This window comes from Columba livia, chromosome 2 (genome assembly GCF_036013475.1).
Source record: "Columba livia isolate bColLiv1 breed racing homer chromosome 2, bColLiv1.pat.W.v2, whole genome shotgun sequence".
NCBI classification, from domain to species: Eukaryota; Metazoa; Chordata; class Aves; order Columbiformes; family Columbidae; genus Columba; species Columba livia.
This window is the reverse complement of record NC_088603.1, coordinates 161,136,010-161,150,201: the sequence shown is the minus strand read 5'-3', so window position 1 is coordinate 161,150,201 and position 14,192 is coordinate 161,136,010. Positions and strand designations below refer to the sequence as shown.

Genomic DNA, 14,192 nt, shown 5'->3' with positions numbered 1-14,192 from the left:
GCTGAAATGCAGAGAAGAAACGGGGGGGGAACGGAGCGAAGACGCATGAGACACAACCCAAGATGGATCACGCCATTTGTAGGATCTCCCATGCACAAAAAGCAGAAGATATGTTTTCCTTTGCTGGGGTGGCTTAAGTGACACCCCCTTTTTCTCCAGGTCCCCCCCTGAATTTCATTCTCCTTTCCTTGGGATGAAGCATCCGCTGCTCCGTCCTTTCCAGGAGCAGCATCTCCCTCCATCCGAGGTGAGAAACTGCACCGGTTTAGTCCTTTTACAACCTATTTTGGGTTGATTTCATCATTACCCTCTTCTAATTTTTTCAGGAATACCTTTAAAATCAAGCGTGAATGCTCTAAAAGCATCTTGGCTCCGTACAACCCCATACCAGAGTCGGGAAGCTAATTACGGTTGATTTAAAAAAATCACCTTTTTTTTTTATCCTCTTAGAAATAAAAAATCAATATTTCCACTTCTATAATTATATTTGCTTTGCATTGCAAAGTGTGGGTTTCGCAACGCTGCTTGGATATTAGTTAATGAAGTTTCCTCGGGGGGGAAATTGAGCTGTTTCCACTGTTCTTGTCAGACCGAGGCCACAATCACGAAGAAGGAAAATGCCTGTTTTTAACCCCTAATTCCAGCGACCGGGCTGAGATTCGGAAATTCCAAGCCGGAAAAAACATCTAGATAGATGCGAAAAGGGATCAGCTGGAAAATCCAGAGCGTTCTCAGCATCCAAGTGGGGTTTGATGGGTGTTTGCTCAGTGTTGCTGTTCCCCAAAGCCGAATTTGTCGCGTCGCCAGTGACTAATAGCCCAGCCCGTGGTGGCTGCTGATGTATGGGTGTTATATTAAGGGTGGAAAGGTGCTAAATGAGCCCTCTTTATTTTACATAAATTAACTCCAAAGCGATGTATCACTGCCACGGCGCCTCCAACGCCGAGAGAGTTTGTTTGCCCAAGTTCCAAAGCGAAAGAAAAACTCTTGGTGACTCCTCGTCGTCAAATGCTGCTTCAGGTCCCTCACCCGTCCTGCCTCAAAACCTTCTCCTTTGGGTTTTCGAGGCTGCTGGAAGGTGCCTGTGGTCTCATCGCCACATTACGCGTCATTGTTTGGGGTGTATAATGTCCAAGTGCCACCACTGGGTTTGTGCAAGAACATGAGCAAGATGTGAGGTGGATTCTCTCCATCTTCCCGACCTCCTGACCTTCTCCACCTCTTCTAATCCCAAGCAGGAGAAGACATTTCCCACTAAAACTCATCACTCAACAAGCTGAGAGTCCTTTTTTTTTCTGGAAAACCTTCTCCTTTTCGCATCCTCAATCATTTTGATGTCTTCTCCTTGCCCAAGTGGCCACCACGCTCCTGCCCACCCCTCAATATATTCATAAATGATTTGGATGAGGGAATAGAGTGACTGTCAGCAAGTTTGCTGGTGACACCAAGCTGGGAGGAGTGGCTGACACTGGAAGCTGTGCTGCCATCAGAGACCTGGACAGGCTGGAGAGCTGGGCGGGGAAAAATTTAATGAAATACAACAAGGGCAACTGTAGAGTCTTGAATCTGGGCAGGAACAACCCCAGGTTCCAGTATAAGTTGGGGAATGACCTATTAGAGAGCAGCGTAGGGGAAAGGGACCTGGGGGTCCTGGGGACAGCAGGGTGACCATGAGCCAGCACTGGGCCCTTGTGGCCAGGAAGGCCAATGGTACCTGGGGTGGGTTAGAAGGGGGTGGTCAGTAGGTCAGAGAGGTTCTCCTGCCCCTCTGCTCTGCCCTGGGGAGACCACACCTGGAATATTGTGTCCAGCTGTGGCCCCTCAGTTCCAGCAGGACAGGGAACTGCTGGAGAGAGTCCAGCGCAGCCACCAAGATGCTGGAGGGAGTGGAGCATCTCCCGTGTGAGGAAAGGCTGAGGGAGCTGGGGCTCTGGAGCTGGACAAGAGGACACTGAGGGGTGACCTCATTAATGTTTACAGATATATAAAGGGTGAGTGTCAGGAGGATGGAGCCAGGCTCTTCTGGGTGACAACCAGTGATAGGACAAGGGGCAATGGGTTCAAACTGGAACACAAGAGGTTCCACTTAAATATGAGAAGAAACTTCTTCATGGTGAGGGTGGCAGAGCCTGGACCAGGCTGCCCAGGGAAGTTGTGGAGTCTCCTTCTCTGCAGACATTCCAACCCGCCTGGACACCTTCCTGTGTAACCTCATCTGGGTGTTCCTGCTCCATGGGGGGATTGCACTGGATGAACTTTCCAGGTCCCTTCTAATCCCTGACATTCTGGGATTCTGTGGTTCAGTCTGGTAGGTAGAACCCCATAACCACCTCTCCGTGCCCTTCAGGGAGAGAAAACAGGAGAAACTCTGCACAAGGACACATCCAGTGTTATGGTTGAAATCAAGGAGGACTTCACACCGTCCACCCTGGTCCGTGGGATGTGCCTGGACTCATCCTGCAATGAGGTCACCTCCCAGAGGTGACACTTTGTGGTGTTTTGGCTTTATCCTACCATCCAGGACCCTCTTTGAGGGAGGCCCAGTGTTCCAACAAGCACAAATTATCACCCAGAGCATCTTCAGGGAGATGATGGAAAAGTTTGGTCCCCCAAATTAACCTGTTTGCTGGTGCTCTGCTCTTCCCTTCTCCAACCCAACCCCACCACAGGCCGTGATGCTGCCATTTGAAGGTCTGGCTACTTTTTATTTTACTTTTTTTGTGTTTAACTTGGGGGTTTTGTGGCAAACACGCTGTTGTGGTAGGAAGGAACCTGTGAGCGTCCCGCGCCGCTTGCGGGAGATGAGGATGCTCAGGGATTTGGGCAACCAGCCACCTCCATCTCGGCCACGGTGACGTGGAAAGTCATCTCCAGGCTTGCAGGGAGACACATCCCCACCCCAAGGGGACCAAATCTGCACCAAAAGGATGAGGAAAGGACGTGGGACAACACAACCAGGCTAAGCACAACACTGGGGACACGTGTCCCCACCATCGTGCTGGCAGGACGGTGGGGGAGCCCCAACCATCGCTACGGGCTTCAGGATGGGAGGCCCAGCATGCAATTAGTTGGGTTTATTTATTTTTCCTCCGTTTATTCACTAATTAATCCTTCTCATTGGTGGCACCACGTGCTCTGGGACAGCTTTTACACCCTTTTTCCAGCTGTTAAATCACGAAGCACCAGGGCTGCGGGATGATCTCGGGATGCTCCTGCGCCCGCATCCCAAGGGGTTTCCTCGGTGACCTGAGCCAACCACAATGAGTTTATCCTCTTCTTTTCCTTTCCGCCCCCCAGGCAGCACCAAACGGAAGAGAACTTTGGCGCCGGACCCCGAAAACACCCGTCTGGAGGAGGGCGGCCGAGGTGGGTGCTCTCGGGGTTGGGTGCTGCTGGGTTGAACAACCACCCGCATCCCCAGTCCCCATCGCGTGTGCGTTAACTCAACCGTGACCACGCAAGGAGAATCCCAGGGGGGTGTCCAGATGTTTGTCACCCATCTCCCACCATCACCTTTTCCTTTCCTCCAGGCAAACAGCTGCAGATCAAGCCCCGTTTGTGAGCACGACCCGACCCCGCGGCAGCCGATCAGCTCAGGAACCGCAGAGCCGGGCACCACCCGGCACCTACCTCAGGACGCAGCAGCCGGACGCGACACCTTCGTTTCAATTTGTTTTTCAGGGACACTTTCTTTTTGGCGAGGAGCCGCGTGGCAACGTGGGGAAACACCACCCATTCCCACAGGGAAGTAGTTTTGTTTGAAATGTCTTAATTCGCCAATAAATTCTCTTTTCGCCCGGTTTATTGAAGGCAAGCTCCTCGGATGCTCGCGGGGTTGGGAAGATGCTCTGGTCCCCACTGATCCTCCTGGAGATCGCAGCTCACTGTGAGGTGACATGGGGACCTGAGAAGCTTTAATGCCATCAGGCGACGTGCCCACATCCAGGTCAGCCACTGTATTGGGGACAAGTGGTGACAAGTCACCATGCTGGGATGTAATGGGGTGTAAAGCCCCCGTGCGGATCATCCCCCATCTCCCCGTGCTGGGACCCCCCTGCATCATCCATCCCTCTTCATCCTCTTGGTTTTAGGAGGAGGTTTCTCGTGTGCCAAGAGCATCCCTAGTGGAAACATGGAGCTCCCACCAAACGCTCCAGCAGCACGTCAGGGTCCCCCATGGCCACTTGCACCCTGACCCCCACCTCTCCCCATCCCAGTGGGTTTTGCTCTTCCTTGAGAGTCCCAAACTGGCTCTTTTTGTGGGTTTTTTAGGGGTCACTCCAACCACAAGCAGGATTGTGCCAAGCTGAGCACTGCTGACCGGCACAATGGGGTTTTGAGTCCGTGGGTATGATTTCCAGGGGGATTTTTGGGGTGGGGGATGCCATTCCCCTACACAGACACAATTTTGGGGAACAGCTGCAGATCTCCCCTTGCCAAGAGATGCTGAGAAGCAGGAGCGGTGGGATTTGCTCCTTGACCGCAGCATCTTCAGGGAAAAGGCATCAGCGGGGACACGGGTGGGTGCAGGGGCTCCCTGGGGACCTGGGTGTCTCTGCTGGGGGTGGGTGACGGAGCCACCACAATGCTCAGATAAACCAATTTTATTCGTTCCTCTCACCTCCCTGGGTTTCTGCGACTGAACCAGCAATGGGGGGTGGGTTTAGTGCCACTTGGAGACCAGTTTGGGGTGTCACATCCCCAGTGTCCCTCCAACCATAGCGGGTCCCCCCACCCCGGGCTGCACTCATACCCCTGCGTGTGTCCAACGAGCCGTTTTTTGATAGAAATGTCATAGTCCTCGTTGATATTAAATGTCTTTTATTAACTGGTGTGTTTTGATATGTAAATAAAGAGTTTCTTCCCCAGGTCGGAGGGTGGCTTTGCTTTCTTTTCTCATCAATATGGCACAACCATCCCCTCAAGGAGCTGCTAATGCGGTAGAGAAGCTGCTCTACCTCCCGAATCTTTCAGGATTTTTAATTGTTATAACTTTCCCACCCCTAATCCCAGAAAGGATGTTTCTTCCTAACAAAATCTCACTTAAATTCACTAACAATCACCCCAGAGAAGATGATGCTGCAAGTCTCCGGGGATGGGATGACAGTGACCGGGACCTTCGGTGCTTCCCACACCCGCGGCTGCATAACGAGCAGGTTAACGGGGATTAATCCTCACACTGCACTAATTAACCGAAGCAATGAGTAACTCGCTGAGAGCCGCGGCTCCACCGCCCCTTCCCGGGGCTCCCTTCCCGGGGAGGATTGTAATTTATTGCCGGCTGTCGTTAAATCGCTGCTTGGGGGTGATTAATTTTCTGAGCGGGGATAAACGCGGCCCCTGGAGAGGTTTTGCCGAGTCCTGACGGGTTCCTCACACCCGGCAGCTGCAGCGATGGGCTCCGATGGGAGGTTTCTCCATCCTCCCCGTGAAGCTGGAGATGGTGGGTACACGGTGGGGCTGTCCCAGTGTCCCCAGGGCAAGGACGTTCCCGGGTGGGAGGGTTCCTTGGCTCTAGGGTTGGTGACACGGGGCAGCATTTTTGGAGGGCACCATAAACAGTTCTTGGAAAACCCTCCTGTGGCGGGAGCTGCTGGCACAAGCTCTTGGTCCCCCGCCGGGGCAGCAGGTGATGAGGTGGCATCACTTTTCTGCCTGTCATCAGGGCGACTGTCCCCTGCCCTCCTTGATGTCCATAGCAGGTCCCACTGCAGGCACCAGCTGCTTTGTGTGATTTTTTCCCCCTTTCGTAATAATTTCTGGCGCTGTAATAATTTGTGCTGTGGATGCTGGTGGAGCATCACCAGCTCATGGGTGCATCGTGGTAGGTGTTCTTGGGGACATTGTTTAGTGACAGTGTTGGGTTAACAGTTGGACTTGGTCTTATAAAACCATTTTAGTTGGAAGAGTCACTCGAGATCATCAAATCCAACCGTTAACCCAACCCTGGCACTAAACGATGTCCCTAAGAACCTGGAAGGTCTCCTCCAACCCACATTACTATGGTATGATCTTGAGGGGCTCTTCCAACTAAAATGATTCTATTATTCTATAAGATCATCGAGTCCAACCATTAACCCAACACTGTCACTAAACAAGGTCCCCAAGAACCTCATCACCATGGAGTGATGTCCCCACAAGGACTCCCCAAACCAGCAGAACCCACCATCAACCAACCGAGAAACTGAGGCAGCACCCAGCCCTGCTTGACGGGTTAAAGGGACAGACGAGCTGCCCCGCTCTAAAAGCGAATGGTGACGCCATCCCACTGCCATCCCGGCGGCCACCAACCTGGTTATGTCACTCGACCGCCTGTGAGTAAACTTAGATGACCGACCCTGGCGTTTGGCGTGGCGGGGAGGGCTGGGGACATGCCACAGGGCCCGGCTGCGCTCCCCCGGCCATGTCACTGTACCCGGCCACCCTGCTAAAAATACCCAAAGGGGGTGTCATGGGCGAGCGACGGCCCCGTTGGAGCCTGGCCCGGTCCTAATCCCTTGGTGGCTCTTGTCCCATTGTGGGTGGCAGCTGCTGGTGGGGGTCGGGTGCCCCCAAGGTGTGAGGAGCTCCAGGGATGGATGTGGTGCCAGGGGTAGGGAGGTGGCACCGCATCCTAGACCCCCTGTCCCATAGCGGGACCCCAACCTCCCACCGCACAGGGACAGCCATGCTGCGTTTGGAGGTCACAAAATTAAGCGAATAGGGGTTTGAAACACCTAATGAAAAGGGGGTTTGGTTGCAAAAATGGCCTTTTTGTCCCCTTCTCTGCCCCCTCTTCAAGTTAGGGAGTGTCCTGTTGTCCCCTTGCGGTCACCAATATGGGGTATCTGTGCCCCAGGCTGTCCTATATGGGACAATCTCCAGTGTCACTGGGGTCCCAGGGGACACACATGGGGCCATTAATTTACCCCAAATAATCCCTGCTTTTGAACTGTCAGCACAGTGTCCCCCAAGTCCCCAAGTGGGGGTGGCTGTCAGTTGGATGAGGGGACTGTCACCCCCTGTGGGGACCAGGATGGGATGTAGTGGGACCTGAGTCACATCCTGGGGACAATTCTGGTCCCCCAGGGGTGTTGCTGGGTGGCAAGTGGGTGTCCTTGGCCTCAGTGGGGTGAAGTTGGTCATCCATTGGGGTTCGGTGAGACAAGTCCATGGTGACCACCCCGTGCCTCAGTTTCCCCTCCAACACCTTGGTGTAGGGAACAGCTGTGGCCATGCTGGTGAAACTGGTCCAGTCTCAGCAGATCCAGCTCTGGTGCATGTGGCTGCTCCCCAACCACCAATAACCAAAAAAAGACCTACAAAATCTGAAATATATATATATATATATATATATATATATATACATATATATGGCTTTTTGCAAGGATGGCGAGCCTTCCTCATGCCCCGGGAATGATGCTGGGCTGGGGAAAACAGAATGGGGAAGGGGCTTCCGTGGTGCCTCAGTGAGATGGTGTGAAAAACGATTTGCATCAATAGGGATCAATAATGCCCGTTTTAGGTCTTTCTTGTTTTTTGGGGGGAGGAAATTAGCATTTTTTTTACATTTTAACTCCGCCCCTTGCTCAGCCCGGTTTGGGCCCAGGGTGGTCGGTAGGGGCTGCGGGGGTGAAGCCGCTGGGACCGGGGATGCCCGGGGGATTCAGGGGGATCCCCGGGACCCCGCTCCCCCCTCACCGCGGAGCGGCCGCTTTGCAGCTCCGATCCCTCTCCCAGCGGAGATTGACAGCTGCCCCGGGGCGTTGCCATGGGGATATGCAAATCGATACGGCTGATCGCGGCGCTGATAGGCTGAAAGCGACTGGACACGCCCCGAGAGGCGGGGCCGGGGTGAGTTTATTCCCATATATAATGGCTCGGGTTCCATTCAGTTTCTCGGTAGCGGCGGCGGCAGCGCCGGGAACGGGTGGGGAGCGGCTCCCGCCCCCGGGCACCGTGTCCGAGGAGGAGGAAGGGCAGGAGAAGGCTCGTAGCCTGGGGAGGTGGGGCCGGGGCAGGTGCCAGGGGAGGCAGGAAGGGGCGGGCAGGGCGCTGCCTGTTCCTCGCCATTGGGAATCAGCCGCAGGCAGCGGCAACAACCCGGCCCCGCTGAGTCGTGCTGGAGAAGTGTTGGGTCCCCCATCCACGGGGCTCCGCTTCCCCCGGCGGCGGGGAGAGCAGCCGGAGCGCTGCGAGGATCCCGGAGTCCGGCGGCAGCTCGGAGCCGAGCACCGGAGGAGGCTCCAGCACCGAAACCCGATCTCAAACCCTTGCGGAGCCCCGGACCGAAGCCCCGACGGAGGCGTCTGCCTGCAGCCCGGAGCGGAGTCCCGCAGGAGCGTCCGGGAACCCGGCTGAACCCCTCACTGAAGCCCCATCGGAGGGTCCCGGAGCTCGGCTGAACCCCGTAGCGAAGCCCAGTCGGCGGGTCCTGGAGCCGGGTTGAGCCCCGTAGCGAAGCCCGCTCGGAGGGTCCCGGGGCAGAACTGAACGCCGTAGCAAAGCCCGCTCGGGGGGTCCCGGGGCAGAACTGAACGTCGTAGCAAAGCCCGGTCGGGACAGCCGGTTGCACCGCAGCCAGAGCCTCCGTAACACGCTCGGAGGAGTCTCCCGGAGCCCTCGGGACCCCCAAGCCTCGGTGAGCGGCGTTACCCGGGGGAATCACCCCCCGGTTCCTCCATGGACTGAGATGGCCTCGGAGCTGGCCATGAGCGCGGAACTGCCCACCAGCCCCCTCGCCATCGAATACGTGAACGATTTCGACTTGATGAAGTTCGAAGTGAAGAAAGAACCGGCGGAGGCGGAGCGGCTGTGCCACCGGCTGCCCGCCGGTTCCCTCTCCTCCACCCCGCTCAGCACGCCCTGCTCCTCCGTGCCTTCCTCGCCCAGTTTCTGCGCTCCCAGCCCCGGCGGGCAACCGGCTCCTGGTCCCCCAACAACCACAGCGTCCTCCCTGGGCTCCAAACCTCAGCTGGAGGAGCTGTACTGGATGTCGGGTTACCAGCATCACCTCAATCCCGAAGCTCTCAACCTGACACCGGAGGACGCGGTGGAAGCGTTGATCGGTGCCCCTCACCATCATCATCATCACCATCAAGCTTACGAGTCTTTCCGACCTCAGCCTTTCGGCGGTGAGGAGTTACCGCCGGCCGCCCATCATCACCCCGGCCATCACCATCATCATCATCACCACCTGCGCTTGGAGGACCGCTTCTCCGACGACCAGTTGGTGAGTATGTCGGTACGGGAGCTGAACCGGCAGCTGCGGGGGTTCAGCAAGGAGGAGGTGATTCGCCTCAAGCAGAAGAGGAGGACCTTGAAGAACCGAGGCTACGCTCAGTCCTGCCGCTACAAGCGGGTCCAGCAGAGGCACATCTTGGAGAACGAGAAATGTCAACTTCAGAGCCAAGTGGAGCAACTCAAGCAGGAGGTGACCCGTTTGGCCAAGGAAAGGGATCTGTACAAAGAAAAATACGAGAAATTAGCCGGCCGGGGTTTCCCGAGGGAACCCTCCCCATCCGCCGCCCCTAAACCCGCCGCTGACTTCTTCATGTGAGCCCCGGGGTAGGGGGTGGAGGGATCCCCCCTTTTTTCCCCCTCACCCCACGTGGGGAAGGCAAACCCTCTGCTTGTATAAAAATATATTATTATTATTTTGTTTGTTTTCCTCCCCTGACATTTTTGGGGAGGGCGGACCTGGAGCCAGCCTGCATGCGGGACGTGTACGGCGCTTCCCACCCCCCCAAACCCCGGGAGCATCAGCGCCATCCAGGTGGCTTCTTCCTCCCCTCCTCCTCCTCTTCCTCCCCCTTTATCCTGCGTGTTTTACCCCCAATTCGATTTGTATTGGGTTTTACGGGGGGTCCCCGGCAGCGCTGCGCTTTGCCCGGCCCCGCACCCCCCTCCCGGCCGGCAAATCTGAGCCACATTTAACTTATTCACCCTTGTAAATATGTAGAAATTAGTTAGTTTTCTGCCTTTTTTTTTCTTTTCCTTGAGCCTATATTTTGCTTGGTGATTTACGAACAAGAAATCCTTTAGAAAACGAGAAAAAAAATACACGAGTCTTAAAAGTTTGTATGTAATAGCATGCAAATAATATCCGAGTTAATTTAACGATGTTGGGAAGAAGCCGAATGCACTATATACAGGAATCAATTGGGTTAAATAATACTGTTTTATAGAGATTTAAAATTATCTATGCTCTTAAAAATAGTGGCGGGGGGAGAGGTAACAATTCTAGGGTGACCTGAGAGGCGATATAGTAATATATGGACTGCAAACGGTTGGCTGCTATCTCACTATGCACCAGATTTATTTATTAACCCTCGGGAAACGGAGTATTATTTTAACCTCGGTGTTGAAAGATGGAAAGAAAATGCACATTCTTGCGCAAAATAATAGACAATAATCTGTGCAATTGTGTTTGGAGCAAAAGCGCGAAGATGAAGGTTTTTTTTTAACGAATTGCTTATTTAAAAAAGAAAAACGATAAAAAAAATAATCTTGGGGAGGGGGAAAAAAGGGTCTTTGAACAAAGCGAGCTTGGGAGCCTGGTGCATTTTAGGTACTGATCGTGCGAAGCGTTTTTAACGACCTGTTGTTTCGATTTGTGACGGTTTTAACGATGTTGCATCAAGATAAAAAACAACTCATATTCAACTAGAGCTTGGGTCGGATTTTTCTCTCTCAATCCGGGGGGGAGCCCACAGAGTCACGTTTTCGTTTGGGGGGTTGCTGCTGCTTCCTTTGGGTTCCTGGTACGGATGCGAAACCCTCCCCGAGCTCCGTAGTGATGAATCCCGCGTCGCCCGTCGCTCCATCACTTGTGAACCCGGGACCACTATCTGCTCGACACCGCTGAACTCTGGCTTTTCACTTTGTCTACCTTTTCTTTCCTTTTAAATTATTTTTTAAGCTGGGTAATGTGTGTTTTTATTTTTTTTTTTCCCTTTTTAAGTTATTTTAGAGTTTTGTTTTCCTCCCCAAGACACCCAGAGACCTTCATCCCCGCAGCCGCTGAAAAGCCGCTTTGGATCCTATTTGATCCCAGCTCCTCTGACATCGCCCCGATGAGCTGCCCCCTTAATGTTTTAATTGGTAAAACAAATTACTTTCCGTTCTCCTTTTTGCCTTCTCCCTTTTGAGTTTTTACTTAAAGGAGGGTGGAGGAAAAAATAACCCCCAAATCGAATGGGTGCATTATCTAAAATAAAACTTTAGGGTTGGTATTTTTACACTTTTTGGGACTGTTTGCAGGGTTTTGTGTCCCCGGCCGCTCTTTGTGCCGCTGGGACGGCTGCCCCGCTCGCAGATCTCCCCGACCGCCCTGGGTTTGGGGGGCGTAATTTGAGCCCTTGGTTCTGTATATTCCTAATTATGCTATATCTTTATATATATTTTTTTAAGGGTTTGTTTCTTCCTGTATTTTTGCACGGACGTGACCGGGAGCTGCCCCAGCACGTTGACTGCGGTGTATTTCCTCCATAAATCACCTCCATAAATTAGGCTGATGTAACCCCCCCTCAGGCCCTGGGATTTTTGGGGATGTCTGTGTCCCCAGAACCTCTTGCTCTGTCTCCTCTGCACCCCCGAACTTATCCCTCTATTTTTTTCCCCCTTTTGGACTTATTGTAATTTTGTTGTGTCCAGAAGGTTTTTTGAGCAACCCAAGTTCTATCCGGCTCTGTTTTTGGGATGGGACCGGGATGCAGGGAGGGACCCTTGTCCCATGATGGATGCACCAGAGCTGGGTACAAATTGGGGTTTGGGGGAGGGGGGTTACCCCTTATTCCTATTTTAATTTAGACCTAGGGAAGTTTAGTAAACCCTTCTTTACATAAAATAACCCGTCCTGTTGCCTGCGCAGTGTCTCACAGGACGTCACCTCCTCTCCTTGTTTTGTTTTTTTGGGGGGATGAGTTGCAGCTTCTTAGTGTGTTACTCCCCAACTTTTTGTCCCAACATCCCCATCCTCGGCTCATTTTAATTTCCTTTTTTGGGGTGGGGGAAGTGCTTCCAGCTGCTCACCCCATGACAAAATTGAGTTCGGGGAGGAAAATAAAGGGTTTGAGGCCAGCGCCTTCCCCAAACCATCCCAAAGACCTTGTTTCCCCTACAGATATTTGGATCTCGCTCCGGTCCATGCTCACTTTGGGCTTGTCCTGTGTGTCCCCTTTCCCATCCATGGTGGGGCTGAGTGGAGCAGCAGATCCGACTGTGCAGGATTTTTGGGGGGTCTGGCATGATGCTCCATGATATCTTTCCACCGCACCAGCTGAGCAAAGGGAGCAATTTGGGGCTGAGAATGCCTGATTTTTATTTTTATTTATTTTATATTATTTTTTCACCCCTTGCCTTGGTACCCAACACTACTCAGCCCTTCCATCCAGTTCTCCTTTGATTTATATTCTTCTTTTTCATGCTGCAGCAATGTGGGGAAGGCACAACCCGGGTCTCCCCATGTTGCTACAGCAGGAGCAGATTATTTTGGTGATTGCGGTGTTACCCTTTTCTCTTCATCCTTCACCTTCCCAGGGCGACTTTGAACAGGGATGTGACCCCCAACTCCTTGCAATGCTGTAACTTTTAACCATTATTTTTATTTATTTTGTTCTTTGCTGATTTATTGTTTTACCAGCACCTCCTGGAAATCCCCTCAAGCAAGGGAATGGAGCGGGGAACAAGGTGTTATTGCCACGAGTTAGTGCTGAATAATCCACAGAAAGATTTGGGGAGTCCAGGGCACTTGCACCCTTCTGCTTTACTCACCCCCTGTCCCCTCACAGTGTTGGGGTGCATTTGGGGACCCCCAAGTCACCCTTATCACCTCAAATTGCTCCTGGAGGGGCTGTCCTGGGTCTGTCCCTCATTCTATTTGGTGAATAAAGAATAAAAACTAAAGCGGTTTATGCCCCAAATGGGGCTGGTTTATGACTTGTCTCGTTGTTGGGGCCGGGAGGATTGAGCCCTCTGTTTCACTAGGGTTTTTTTTGGGGGGGGAGGGAGGATGCTGCATGGTCCTTGCTTGGTTTTGCAGCATATTTTTGGGGGACTGTGACCTTCACCACAGGATCAGGGGTTGTTCAGCATTGTGGGACTGCCTGTGCATGGTCAGAGCGTGTCAGTACATGTTTTTGGGATGGGTGTGGGGGGTGTTGCGGGACCGGGTGGCACGCCAGCGCATGTCACCCGTGCCGCAGGGCTGCGGATGTTTATATGGTGCAGCATCTCCATGTCAGAGGAGGACACATTAATTCTTTGCTTTGCTCTGGCTGTTTTTAAAAGTGTTTTCTTCATTTTTTTTCTCGTCTTTTGGGGGGGATTAGAGTTTTTTGGGGTCTGCATGGGTTTGCAGGACCTTAGAACATCAGTCTCCTCCTTGCAAGGATCTGCAGCCTCTGCACTCATCCTGGGCATCTCCTGCACTGCATCTCCAGCCTGGCCCTGTGGGTTTAGGGGGTGAAAGCAGCAACCCAGGGTCTCACCCCCAACCTCATGGGGTGGTTGTTTGTGGGGGTGGGGAGACAAGCTCTGGGGGGTTGGCAAATTGTTCCCTCCCTACCTTTCTTCTGCAGAGCTTTTTAAACCCATTTTTTTTGTTTTCAAGCTTTACTTGCACCTCGACACGCTCTTGAAGACACTGTTGACCTGGGAAACAGCCGAAACTCCTCCAGCTGTCCCTGCTGATGGGTTTTACACCCTTTTTCCATGGGAAAAAAAGGTGATTTTTGGGGTGATGCTGGATCCCAAACACGGCAGCACCCTCAGGTACTTCACCCAAGCCTGATTCCAAGCCGTGGTAAAGCCACCCACCCCCTGGTGCCACGTTTTCCACCTTGTCCCCAAGTAGCAATTAGCTGGATTGTTGCAGATAACGGAGGTTTCTGCAACCACAATGCGGCATTGCCCAAGTACCCCCCTCACACCTTTCTCCTCAATTATTGATGCCGATACCCAGCACATTTGCCACTGAACCGCTGCAGTGTGTTCAACACAAAGTCCCGACATCTCGGTAACGTGATCACTCCAGCCCTGAGATATTAAATCAAGCTTGGAAAGCTGGGGGTGGGCTGCTGGGCACGGACAAATTTGGGGGGGGTGCACGCAGTGGAAAAGTGCAAGTTAATTAAATTCCCCGGAAAATAAATCCCTAACAAAATGAAACTCCTGGCGGTTTGCAGCGCTGTTTCTGAGCCACTCTCAGGGCT

The 14,192-nt window shown here is 53.1% G+C and overlaps 2 protein-coding genes across 3 annotated transcripts in view; both read left to right on the top strand.

Moving 5' to 3' along the window:
- Positions 1-4,868, top strand: part of ZC3H3 (zinc finger CCCH-type containing 3) — a 206,961-nt gene extending 202,093 nt beyond the window's left edge. For both annotated transcript variants that reach the window (XM_065054611.1, XM_065054612.1), the window contains 2 exons: positions 3,298-3,366; positions 3,531-4,868. In XM_065054611.1, coding sequence (XP_064910683.1) covers positions 3,298-3,366; positions 3,531-3,562 — 101 coding nt within the window. In that variant the 3' untranslated portion in view covers positions 3,563-4,868. The remainder of the gene's footprint in view (positions 1-3,297; positions 3,367-3,530) is intronic.
- A 3,010-nt stretch (positions 4,869-7,878) lies between these two features.
- On the top strand, positions 7,879-12,915 carry MAFA (MAF bZIP transcription factor A). The gene has a single exon (XM_065054610.1). The coding sequence runs from the start codon at positions 8,672-8,674 to the stop codon at positions 9,536-9,538; it is 867 nt and encodes a 288-aa protein (XP_064910682.1). The 5' UTR covers positions 7,879-8,671; the 3' UTR covers positions 9,539-12,915.
- The last annotated feature ends 1,277 nt before the right edge of the window (positions 12,916-14,192 follow it).

Bases quoted from the DNA above. Each gene is read 5' to 3' on its own strand.
- MAFA (XM_065054610.1), top strand. From the start codon at position 8,672: ATGGCCTCGGAGCTGGCCATGAGCGCGGAACTGCCCACCAGCCCCCTC.